Here is a 13,590-nt window from a genome sequence, read left to right on the forward strand (position 1 = left end):
AAATCATTTTTCTCCGTTTTCAAAGTCTGAATAGTCAATCTGAACCGTTAGATGCAATCTATATATTAAGATGTGCTTGGAGACCAAATTTTACATTTTTTTTAAAATTTTTTTACTATTTATTAAGCCACTTTGAAAATTGCTGATTTTTCATTTTATGGACCATTGGATTAGCGATTTTCAAAGTGACTTAATAAATAGTAAAAAATTTCAAAAAATGAAAAGTTTGGTCTCCAAAAACATCTTAATATATAGATCGCATCTAACGGTTCGGATTGACTGTTTTGACTTTGAAAACGGAGATAAAGGATATGAAAGATAGGGTGCACACAAATTTGGATGCATTTGAACCCTCCTCTATATATATATATATAGAGTTAGGCTGGGGTGCTATGGATAGCATAGTGGCCTCTATGCTACGGCTCAATATTCGAGTTTTCAAAATCTAAACGGTCGATCCGAACCGTTCATCTTATTCTCCATATTAATATCTGCTTGGAGACCAAATTTTATATTTTTCTGAATTTTTTTACTATTTATTAAGTATTTTACAAAATTGTTGATCCAACGGTGGCTGCACAAAACAGTAAAACCGTTGGATTAGCGATTTTCAAAGTGGCTTAATAAATAGTAAAAAAATTCAGAAAATTATAAAATTTGGTCTCTAAGCAGATATTAATATGGAGAATAAGATGAACGGTTCTGATCGACCGTTTGGATTTTGAAAACTCGAATATTGAGCCGTAGCATAGAGGCCACTATGCTATCCATAGCACCCCAGCCTAACTCTATATATATATATATATATGAGGAGGGATCAAGTTACAACAATTTTTGAGTTACAACAAGTTATAACAAGCATTTTCTACATTTTCAAAATCCAAATCATCGATCCAAACTGTTAGATGTGATCTCTACTATAAAATGTGCTTGGAGACCAAATTTTACATTTTTTTGAATTTTTTTACTATTTATTAAGATGGGTACAAAAACTAGTCAAATTCAAACCATTGAATTTTGTACCCATCTTAATAAATAGTAAAAAAAATCCAAAAAATGTAAAATTTGGTCTCCAAGCACATTTTATTGTAGAGATCACATCTAACGGTTTGGATCGACGATTTGGACTTTGAAAATATAGAAAATCCTTGTTGTAACTCAAAAATTGTTGTAACTTGATCCCTCCTCTATATATAGAGTGTGGCTAATTTGCTACCGGAAGCACTTCGACCGAGGTGCTTCCGGGGCTATATTAGCATATGTGATGTTCAAACAACAAATCCAAACCGTTAGATGTTTAATCTATATTAAAATCTACTTGGAGACCAAATTTTATATTTTTTGGAATTTTTTTACTATTTATTAAGATGGTTTGAAAGTCGCTGTTTTTTACGGTGCATAATTTTAATAAAAACAGCGATTTTCAAACCATCTTAATAAATAGTAAAAAAATTCCAAAAAAATATAAAATTTGGTCTCCAAGTAGATTTTAATATAGATTAAACATCTAACGGTTTGAATTTATTGTTTGAACATCACATATGCTAATATAGCCCCGGAAGAACCTCGGTCGAAATGCTTCCTAATGTCATAACGTTATAATTTCAACCTAAGTTATAACAAATCAGTTTTTGAGATTTCAAAGTTCAAATAGCTGATCCGAACCGTTCATCTTGTTCTCCATATTAATATGTGCTTGGAGACCAAATTTTACATTTTTTGGAATTTTTTTACTATTTATTAAGCCACTTTGAAAATCGCTGATCCAACGGCAATAGTAAAATCAAAAGGCACCGTTGGATCAGCGATTTTCAAAGTGGCTTAATAAATAGTAAAAAAATCTCAAAAAATGTAAAATTTGGTCTCCAAGCACATATTATCCGGATACGGATACGAATTTGGTTTTAATTTCAGAAGCGAATACGGATACGGATTCGGATAATTATCCGAATTCAGATACGTTGATTTTTCGGATATCCAAATTGTTCATTTTTCGGATATATTTTTCGGATAATCGGATAATTTTTCGGATATCCGGATTTTTGAATTTTTTGGATATTTGGATACAGGTGGGGTCCGCCTGTAATAGAAATAGAGAGAGAAGAATTAAGAAGTGGGATCTGTGTGACCATCCGTCAATGAGAAGTCCTGCCATGAGACCCCATCGTCATTCAAACAACATCTTGAATTTTTATTTCTCTCATTAAGTTAAATCTTAGGTTTAAAAATCCATAATAAATTTTCAAAAATACTGAGGTGCATTTAATAGATCCGGACTGTTCTTTTAACCTGGCACGAATCTCAAAACAGATCTCCTATAATCCAAATAAGCACCAAAATATATTTTTGACTTAAAAAAAGTTGTACTTGTTTCCTTTATTTTGGCCCTCGTATGGATTGTTTATTTCAACGAAATGGGGTAGCACAAGTGTACAACTACTGTTTAAGAAAACAATGTGATGGTAACCAGCAGATATCTCAAAATCTCTCAAGTTTCCACAGACAGAAATTTAACAAAAATGGGAACTAGATCAGAGAAAAGAATAATTCACTCGAAAGGCTGGCTCCAACGTATGCGAAAAGAATCTGTAAATAACCCCACCTCCCCCCTCCCCACCCACCGCAAAACAACATAAAACGATGTACAATAATTCTCAAATTATACCCCCCCAAAGAAAGCAATCACCCAAAAAAGGTATGGACACCTCTCAACACACCTTACATCTTACCATGGAACATGGTAAAAACACAAGTGACAGAACTAAACCCCTGCAAAACTACATACAATCACTTCAATTCTAGCAATCTGCAACAAGAGTCTCCTTTTGAGAAGAGGTAGTGACACGTAGTATTGCTTGGGCACTGAGGGGAGAGAGCTTTGCATGGCAAAACTCCTCCCATGAAAGTTTAGACTGACAGGTAGGGTCTGGGTTAGGTTCTAATTGGACAGAAAGATCTTCATCTTCTAACTTGCAGTAGAAGCCTTGTAATTCCAGAGAAAGGGTTCGAGCAGCCTCCCTGGATTCTGGCAATTGGTCACTTAGCTGAGTAGCTGCAACTTTAATTAGCTTATCGATGCCATATGATTTAATCCCTTCAAGTCCCTAGAATATTCAAATTTGTATGAGAATTTATGATGAGTTCCACCTCGATCTTTTCATGTTTATCAAAGTATATTTGCACAGGTATTCTGCACACCAATACCAGTTGGGAATTTTAGTCTTAATTTACATAGATTAATAATCTAATTCTCAATGTACTTAGAATAAACACCACTGGACATTAGGGCTAACAGAATGTTACCTAACCTGAAATAACCACTGAACACATACAACTTAAACCAGACCTGACCAAATTTCATTTGAAAAGCCAAAATAATGCAACAACCAACCAGATCGACTCTAATCTGAACCCAAACCCAACTTAATATAAATTGCTCTCACTGAATCTAACCCAGATCCAGAGCAACTGAAACCCAACTGACCAAAACCTGAACCAAGCCAGTGCGACAATTGCTCAGAAACAGAAAAGTTTCTAGTTCCGAAGCAACTTGGGACAATAACCTTACATTTGGTATGAAATAAGTCTCATTCGGTCAACTAAGCATCCATTTACAGCAGTTTAATGGGCAAATTAATCCTTAATATGACAACAAGCCTACATTTCATTCAGATCAGCACCCATTAGAGCCCCAATTAACAGAACATAGCACCAACACAATTTCAGATATTCAATCAAGCCTGACTCGAGTTAAATGTGCATCAACCATCTTAAAGTACCTTTAACATGAATTGACTCTAAATTTGTATCAAAACGAACCTAAACCTGTAATTTAGACTCAATTGAGCAATAAGAACCTGAACAGCCTAGAACAAGGAGGCCCACAATAAAAGAATCACATTGCATATGAACAGAAATTCTTGATATAACCAATTTCTGATTAACTTAGATGCCAATAATAACTTTCTGCAAGCAGTAAAGATACAGTCCCAGTGGAATCCTGGAACGGAACTTTGCACTAGACCAGTACGATACTGAAATGGATGAATAACCAACTTCCCTTTGCCAACAGTTTGACCAGCTTTTATGGAGTTTACACAACACACAGTTAAATTAAAAGAAATGAACTTACAAGATGATGCACACTACGGCCGAAGCACATGCACGCTTTTGCCCTTACACGAGGGTTCTTGTGCTTCAAATAGGCCTCCAATTTCGGCAGCAAAATTGATGGTGAAACCCGATTTGTCATATTAATTAGGGCTGCCTCAGCTGCCTCACACACAAATTTCTTGTCTTGTGATGATCTAAGAAACAATTGTACCAGCTAGGGAAAGAGAAAAAACACAACAAAATGAGATAAATTTTGAAGGGATATAAAATATCAATGATACCAAACAAAATGAACAATTTAACCATCAACTTTATTAAGCCTATACCCAGCATGTTGCTCAATTATCTTTATGGTCAGATGTCCAAATAGCTTAGTTTTTATCGAGCTTATATGAGGTTTCTCAGTTTTAATTTCACTTAAATTGGACACACAATATGCTCAAGATGAATTAATCACTAAAGTGTCCAAAGAAACTGTCTATATATTACGCAAAGTGATAAATGATAGTGATGAAACTAAGTAAAAGTGAAGGATAAAATGAAGAATCTAATGTATGAAATTCTAATCCTTAGCTCAAACCAGCAAAGAATAAGGAGTCAAAATGAAAACAAAAGGGATATACCAGTGGGTCAAGAGACTCCACAACAGTATCACCATAGCCGGTGAAGATGTCAGAGCATGTCATTATTGCTGTTTTGCACACAGCACTTCTAGGGTTTTTCAACGACTTCACCACAAGCTGTATCACCACCACCCTATCAGAAAAACATAAGAAATATGAAAAAAGAAACTTGAATCAACAAGTATCCAAAGGTGTCTACCATATAAATGTACTTGAACAAGCCAAATCCATGAGATCTTTCCATAATGTTTCTCTCCAATCATTCTCTCATGAACAAAATTGCAAAAATGGAAGGGGCTTTATGATTATATCTGTAGAAAAAATGGAACCAAATAAGCCAGCTAAAAGCCTGAAATAGTATCTTTGGTACAGTATACACCACATTCAAGAGTTCTGGCTTTCTTCAGAGCAACCAAAAATCTCACACTTAAATGCAAATTTGTTGATTGTGAAGGTAATAACATTAGCACCACCTTCAACAATGCATAACTAGAAGTATAAGGGGGAGGGAGATGTACAAAGATAATGAACACATGCAGAATTTAAGATATTAATAGGGGATTACAATTTATCCAGCAACTTGTCCTTGTGAAACAGTGAGATCTGACGCACATTGTTAAGTGCTGCGCATATTGTGACCCAGTCCTTTGATTCCAGCCTTGTCATTAGTGTCTGTTATTTTGAATTGAAAATTAGCATTATAGTCTTTCCATGGAAAGAAATTAAAAAAAAAATCCACGTTCCCAATACTAAAACTTCAAGGAAATTACGCATGTTGGATTTTGTTACTTGTATCAGAATAATTGAAGGGGTCTGCACACATGCCCTTTTAAAAAATTACATTTGATAAAATTTCGCCAGAGGTCATCATCAGTTTCCACTCAAAGCCACTCAACTAATATTTTATCCACTGGATCTCTACATCTGTTCTATATTCAAAATACAGACAAAATATAAATTGCAGAATAACAAGCCACTATGTCATCCCAAGTATTAAATATTGTGTTTAGAGCACTTGATCCCATAATTTGTAAGTTACAGAAAATTGCGAAGACTCATTCAAAGTTTAAAAGACTATATAAGCACTTACCTAAAACTTACTGCCACAATATATTCCCTGCAATTTATTGAAGTTCAAGAGCTTTAACTATTTGACAAATCAAATACAGTTATATGTACATTTTGAATTTTGGATGTATAAGAGTGACCCAATTGGAAAATTATATTGAGGGGTTGTGGATTCAAAATTGTATGGTCAATTTAAATGAAATTAAAATTAAAATTGACCAAAAGTCCTGTGATCAATTTGTAAGTTGTAACATTAGGTAAAGGACCTCTGAGGCTCTGATAAAATTAACCCTCGTGTAATTGTACATGCATCCAGTTCGAAGAAGATATTTAAATGGCAATAATACTTAAAAAAAGGGTTATGTAAGGTCTGATATTTCAAAAGGTATAAATGAAGATTCAGGATGGTACAGTATTAAGTATCCAAATTCCTGAAATTGAAGAAGGTCACTACATACAAGATTTCTTTAAATGGCATTCGTGAAATTTAAGGATACTTAAGCATAGAGCATAGAAGTTTACACAGCACATATCAAATGGCATTCCATGACAAAGAAAGGAGAAGGAATAGGCTATAGAAACAAATGAGTTAATATAGGGGTTCAAATGAAAAACCATACCGTCATGCATGAATCAACATCTGCAATTTCTGTCAAATTTTCAGACTCAATGTACTCCACATCTATAATCACAGCTTCTGGTTCATTGCTCAAAGCTTCTTTCTCATTCAACTGCAAATTATTATTGGCTGTAATTGCATTACAACCATTGCCTTTTTGCAAAACAGTTTTTGCAATTTTCCCTTCAGGAGGAGGTACTACGTTGTGATCTTTCAGGGCACTATCTGACATCTTTTTGCTGAAGAAAAAAGAAAACAAAATGCCATTAGAAAGTGATTACATATAAGTAGCATACACTCATTTCTCTAAAGAAAATGACAATTATCACGACAGTGGGTAATAGTACATTATGATGAATGAAAGAGGCGTCCAAGTTAAAATCACAACCATACTACTAAATAATACCACAAATATGAAGTATTTGGGCAATTTACCCCTAAATGATCTACATCTCTTATAACAAAAGATATCCCTTTTTTGTGGAAGAAAACTCATATCAATAATGAGTTACATATCGAAAATTTCTCAATATATGGTTTATTCACAACAAAATAGATTCTTCAAACATTGGTAACAAGAACATCATGACATGAGCTATCACCTGCTTAGATTGTGGAAAGAATATTTCAAGGAAAAAGAAAGAAAGAGTTCCTATATCCTGAAGAAGAGATCCACAAAAAATAAGTTTCACCTCGATAGATATAAATGGGATGGATATGCAAGTTGCAACTAATGGACATGTTAAAGGTCCAAGTGACAGTATTCCCATTTTGTTAGAAAATGATATCTGATTTCGAAGAATTTCGTCCATGTCAGAAAATAGATGGGAAATCCATTTTATATCAAATAATAAGTATGAATACCTCATTGTTCAATAAAATTCAGCACGAAAAGATATTTCATCAACTTTTCTTTTCTTTTCTTTTTTCCAAAAATAGCTTCCTTCTATTTTTATGGATGTTTTTCTCTTTATTTACTGGTCCAAATTTAGTATTTCAAATCTAATTAGAATTTACTTGTGTGCAATAAACTCTCAGTGCCATTTTCTTCATTTAGTAGGCACATCTATGTATAACTGTATAAGGTGGTCAAAGTGCCGAGCATACAAATGTGTCTGCATGCATATGCATATAAAGGCTAAAAATTGCAATTCATCTTTCTACCACAATGTAAGAGTGCCCAAGAGCTTATAATAAAAAAAGAGTCAAACAATTCCACTGGATTTGAAATTTCAGACTAAATTCCTGTCTAATTAGCCTAGAAACACCACATGTAACATATTCCCCCATGACTGAGACAAAGCTAAAATTCCTACTGAGATGATATTAACCACTACCACTTGCAGAAATGGAGATCCCAACTGTAAAACCCTTACTTTTATTGCTCACACTCAAACCCTCAACAGTACCATTACTTAAAACTAGGACCTTCTACTGTACCAAACAATAGTCCCTCCATTGTTGCGCTGCTACCATGGTTTGGAAAATCTATTATCCATTGGCAGCCCCCAATTCGATTATTTGGGCGAAAAGAAAAAACGGTGGAATCGGAAGAGACTTACCGTAAGAGTTACGCCGATTGATTCTTCTTTGCTGACAAATTGTTCAGATTTGATTTTCTACCGATTTCGATTCTTCAAAGGCGAAGCCGCAAAGGGCAAAGGCGGATCTGATTTATTGATGATTGGAAGAGATATTTGGTGATTGCGTCAATTATGTTTCGCTAATTAAAAGGAGAAAGAAGATCTGAAGGTGGATCTGTCACAGACTGTCAGATCAGATCTCGGGTGGGAATGGATGCGATGGTTGATGTCATGAATAGACTGCTAACTGCTGTTAAGGAGAAAATCCAATTATAATTAGTTTTCTTAGGCAAACAATTATTTCCTAATTTTTTATTTAATTAGAGAAAAAATAGATAATTTATTTTATTGTGAACGTTTGGACTGTGCAAACGGAGATTAGAGCTCACGAATGAAAACTCTGTTCGGAATTAATTCGGATCTCGTAAATAACATGAGTTGAAATTGATTCGAGTTTACTGAATCGGTTAATTTATGAGTTGAATTCAAGTTACTCCCAACTCGGTTTGGAATCAATTCGGTTGCACTCACACCAAATTATAATACATATATTTCTAATTTATGTGTCTCCATGCCTTATACATGTCTCCTACAATCTACTATATTGCTGCTTGAAACTAAAAAAAAAAATCGCCGCTTCTCAAATAACTAAACTTTATCTGTTTGGTAATTTTTAATTATGTACTATTTTAGTATTTTCGTAATTTTTAATTATGTATTGACTATTCTCTCATTATGTATTTGTCTTTAATTATGTATTATTTTGATAAATTATGTAATATTTTTTTTATTATAATTAAATTAGATTGTCTCACTATATACTATATTATAAGTCACGAGTCGAATCACCTTGACTCGAGTTACTCGTGAGTTGATTCCAAATTAGAATTTCTGACTCGAAACTGGATTAGCAACTCAAACTCAACTCTACTCATGAATTCGCGAGTTGAATCTAAGTTGTTCTCAACTCGGCTCATAAGTAGCTCTAGAGATAAATGTGTTTATTTTTCACAAGTAGACATAAATACTATTATCTTTTTTTTTAATCACTTTTTCACTAGCTTCGGTTTTCAATTATTTATAAATGTCAAAAGTTATTTTTATATAATATATTTTATCATGTCAATTTTGTATATATTATAGTGATTTCTTCAATATTAATGTATGTATTATGATATTTTTACGTGGAAAAAAAATGAAATAATGTTTTATAATCGTCTTTTTTTTAGTTTTGGCTATTAAAAAAAATTGTTGTAAAAATTTATTTTGTTTTACTTTTTTTACTTTTGAATAGTTTAAAGGTTGTAATATTATACGTGCACTTAAATGACACACAAGAAATATTGAACTAGTTTTCATTAAAATTTGTATATGATGATAGAAAGATTGGAGAAAAGAGTTTTGCAAGTATTTTTTAATTCTGATTATCTTTTTAATTATGTAAATGATGCTAAATATTTTTTTTTATATATAAACAATAGTTAAAATATTTTATCAAATAAGTCTACTTTTATTTTTTTGTATTACAAACACATGTGTCTAGTAATTATATATATAATGTTGTACACATTCCTTTCATGAATTTTTGAGAAAACCAATATACTTATATACACACAATATATATAAAATTTCATATGATAAGCTACACATATGGAAATGCTACCGTTATGACTGCTTTTTACGGACAGCGTTAGATAACACTCACACATAAATATTACTTAGTAGGAACGATAAATACCTCATACTGTAGAACTTGACACTGAATGAAAACATTAATGACACGAACACAATTCTATTCAATGTTTCATTCGAGGTCTGTTAAATACCATGTTCCTAGAACATGTATCTATGTGATTAAAATGACATCTCGTGTATATGGTTTGTAAAACTTAACCATCTTTTAATCCACATACTAACCTAGTAACGGTTAATTAGTGTTCCTGCTAATTACCTCAGTTAGTGACTTCTTAAGAATATACATCATCTTAATTATGGAGTTTCACAATTCCAGTCATGAACTCGAAATGATCCATAATACAATAATATTCAAGGCAACAAAATGATATATAATTAAACATTCAATTCATGAACAAAGCTTTATGATAAATTATCGTATTATTGACTTCTAGATTATTACAAACTAACAATCTCCCACTTAAGCTAGGAGCCAATCATCGTAGGCACTACTTATACAAATCTCTAGTATTCTAAAAATCTTGTAGATCTAAAGAAAAACTCATAGCCAGTCTCCTATGTGTCTCAGACCCATAGAAGCAGTATGCATCTGGTGCTTGGCTTGAGGAAGAGGTTTTGTGAGTGGACAGCTGTGTTGCTGACTGTGTCAACTCTACATATCTTTACATCACCTCTATTTACGATCTCTCGTATCAGGTGATAACGGCGTAGAACATGCTTGGATTTCGAGTGCGATCTCGGTTCCTTGGCCTGAGCTATAGCTCCATTGTTGTCACAGTAGAGGTCCACAGGGCCTTGAACACTAGGAACCACTCCAAGTTCGCTAAGGAACTTCTTGATCCAGAAACCCTCTTTAGCTGCCTCGGATGCAGCTATGTACTCTGCTTCGGTGGTTGAGTCTGCTGTAGTCTCTTGCTTTGAACTCTTCCAGCTCACAGCACCACCGTTGAGTATGAATACATACCCAAACTGTGATCTTGAGTCATCACGGTCAGTTTGGAAACTGGCGTCAGTGTAACCATTTATTATAAGCTTAGAATCACCACCGTAGATGAGAAACATATCCTTAGTTCTTCTCAAGTACTTAAGGATGTTCTTAGCAGCAATCCAGTGCTCCATGCCTGGATTAGCCTGATATCTACTCGTCACACTCAAAGCGTACGAGACATCAGGGCGAGTGCACAACATGGCGTACATGACAGAGCCAATAGCCGAAGCGTATGGTACTCTGCTCATATTGCTTCGCTCATCAGTTGTCGAAGGACACTGAGTCTTGCTTAGCTGAACACCATGTGACATTGGCAGGAATCCTCTCGTAGAATCCTGCATGCTGAACCGATTCAGCACTTTGTCAATGTACGTGCTTTGACTTAAACCTATAAGTCTATTTGATCTATCTTGGTAGATCTTTATGCCTAGTATATAGACAGCCTCGCCCAAGTCCTTTATTGAAAAGACTTTCTTCAACGAAGACTTGGCTTGTTGCAAAAGAGGAATGTCATTTCCCATTAGTAGTATGTCATCTACATATAAGATAAGAAAAGCGATGGCACTCCCACTAGTCTTTCTGTATACACATGGTTCTTCTTCGCATCTAACGAAGTCAAGCTTTTTGACTTCTTCGTCAAATCGAAGATTGCTTCAGTCCATAAATGGATTTAAGAAGCTTGCACACCTTCCCAGCATTCTTTGAATCTTCAAAACCCTCAGGTTGTGTCATGTACACATCCTCTTCTAAATTTCCATTTAAGAAGGCGGTTTTGACATCCATTTGCCATATTTCATAATCATGAAATGCGGCAATTGCTAGGAGTATCTGAATTGACTTAAACATAGCCACGGACGAAAATGTTTCATCATAATCTACACCGAGAATCTGTTTGAAGCCTTTCGCTACTAGCCGTGCTTTGTATATAGTCATCTTACCATCCATGTCTGTTTTCATTTTGAAAACCCACTTGTTAGCTATGGGTTTTACCCTATCAGGTGGTACAACTAGGTTCCAGACCGTGTTGTCATACATGGATTGTATTTCGGATCTCATGGCCTTCAGCCATTTATCAGAGTCGGGTCTATCCATTGCTTCCGCATAGGTCAGAGGATCTTCAGTGTCATAGACTGAGATATCGTGCAGTCCCAAGTACCTCTCGGGTGCATGGACTGTTCTTGTTGACCTACGTAGCACTTGTTCTTCGGGCTGTCGAACTTGATCCACAACGGTCTGCGGATCTAGTTCTTCTTCAACTTGCGTTGAAGTACTTGAGCTCGGGACTAGAACCTCATCCACAGCTACTTGTGGATTTGGTACTTCCAGATGCTCATCAGCCGAAAATCAAGAGGTGGGTTAATCTGATCTGGTTCAGATATTGTATTGTGTGATGTATCTTGAATTTCTTCAAGTATTACATTACTCCCACTACTTCTTTTTGCAAGAAATCGTTCTCCAAAAAAATATACCATGACGAGCAACAACTATTTTGTTCTCGGATTAGTAATAGAAGTAATTGTTGGGTTTCGGGGTAACCAAAACCCGTTTAGGCTTAAGCTACGGAAAGAACGTAAAACAAAAATTTTTACTTCTAACTTAAGCCAAGGATTAAACGGGGCATGTCAGGAAACTTTCCAAGGCGGTTCACCTTCAGTATTCCTTTGGCATCAAAACCCAATTTAATCCTTTTACAGATCTACTCCATGATTGATTTCTAAAACTTTAATCTACTTACCAATTAAATAGATTAATATAACATATTTATACCTTGTTTCCAAATCACAGTTGGAATGCAGACCGAGCGAGTAGAGCCTCACCAGGGAAGGAATCGACTCGGAGTATCACACGTGTGATACCTCTATAAGTTATCCACCAGGACTAACCAGAGAACGGTTTATTTCTTTTGCCAGAAATACTATAAACCGCGGAATTCTGCAAAAAAACTATTCATGGGAAAAAAACGAAAACCCGTAAACACGAATTTTCAGTTACTCAGTTTCACAAATAAGCAAAACCGACATACCGCGAAATTCAGGAAAACACTATTCATCGATCCCGTAAATATACTCTACAACAACCCGCAAGATTATATGTCAACTACGTATAACTTTCTTTTCTCAACCGAAACACTATTTCGGAGAGAAACCGAGAAAGAGAGAAAATACCGATTCGATTCTGCACGAAACGATACAAGTGAATTAGCAGTTTTTCTCTCTACATGCACCCCTCTATTTATAGGCTTTTGAGGAGGTTCTCAAAAGACCGAAATACCCCTCAACATATGCCTATTTACAAGATATGCCATTGAATGGATAAGGATGACATGTAATGTGGATAAGATCGATGACGTGTCATCTGGATAGGATCGATGACATGTCATGCGGATAAGAACGAATCTGAAAAGACCTGAATGCCCTCGGCCCGAATACAAATAATATTCGTATAATTATTCTGAACAATTATATATATTTTTCTTGCGGTTGTTGTTTCGGTAATTTATACAACGTGTCCTGCACATTTATAAATTAACCGGTTAACTTTTATACAACGTGTCACACACGTTTATAAATTAACCAATGTTTTTGCTTGTTATTTTTACATAACATTTATAATTTAATTATAACACGTATAATTAATTTTAACCATCTTACTATTGATCATAACCAATTTATAATCAATCACAATAAGATTCTCCGATTAACTCCTATATGGTGTGACCCGATAGGATCTGTGTTATGTTGGTAAATAGAGTTAAAACTGTTTTAACTTCTATAATCATAGGAGGCATCTGGCAGTATACACTATGACCATCCAATTACACAGATGATGCTGTACTGTACAATATCACGATCCAGTAAACAATTTACTCGTGTTAATTCTTTTGTCACATAGCTATCAGAT

General features: G+C 34.6%; 1 protein-coding gene across 1 annotated transcript; it reads right to left on the reverse strand.

Moving 5' to 3' along the window:
- Positions 1-2,509: 2,509 nt before the first annotated feature.
- On the reverse strand, positions 2,510-8,235 carry LOC144569552 (uncharacterized). The gene is made up of 6 exons (XM_078319949.1): positions 7,986-8,235; positions 6,425-6,662; positions 5,302-5,408; positions 4,737-4,869; positions 4,133-4,327; positions 2,510-3,104 (listed from the first exon to the last, which is right to left on the reverse strand). Exons 2-6 carry the CDS (start codon positions 6,653-6,655, stop codon positions 2,799-2,801), a joined length of 972 nt encoding a protein of 323 aa, XP_078176075.1. The 5' UTR covers positions 6,656-6,662; positions 7,986-8,235; the 3' UTR covers positions 2,510-2,798.
- Between the last annotated feature and the right edge of the window lie 5,355 nt (positions 8,236-13,590).

This window comes from Carex rostrata, chromosome 18 (assembly GCF_964058835.1).
Source record: "Carex rostrata chromosome 18, lpCarRost1.2, whole genome shotgun sequence".
Classification (NCBI taxonomy): Eukaryota; Viridiplantae; Streptophyta; class Magnoliopsida; order Poales; family Cyperaceae; genus Carex; species Carex rostrata.

Coding starts and splice junctions, on each gene's coding strand:
- LOC144569552 (XM_078319949.1), bottom strand. CDS start 6,655: ATGTCAGATAGTGCCCTGAAAGATCACAACGTAGTACCTCCTCCTGAA. Junction 5,409..6,424: donor ATGTTGATTCATGCATGACG/GTATGGTTTTTC, acceptor TCAAAATAACAG/ACACTAATGACAAGGCTGGA. Junction 3,105..4,132: donor GCCGTAGTGTGCATCATCTT/GTAAGTTCATTT, acceptor TGAATATTCTAG/GGACTTGAAGGGATTAAATC.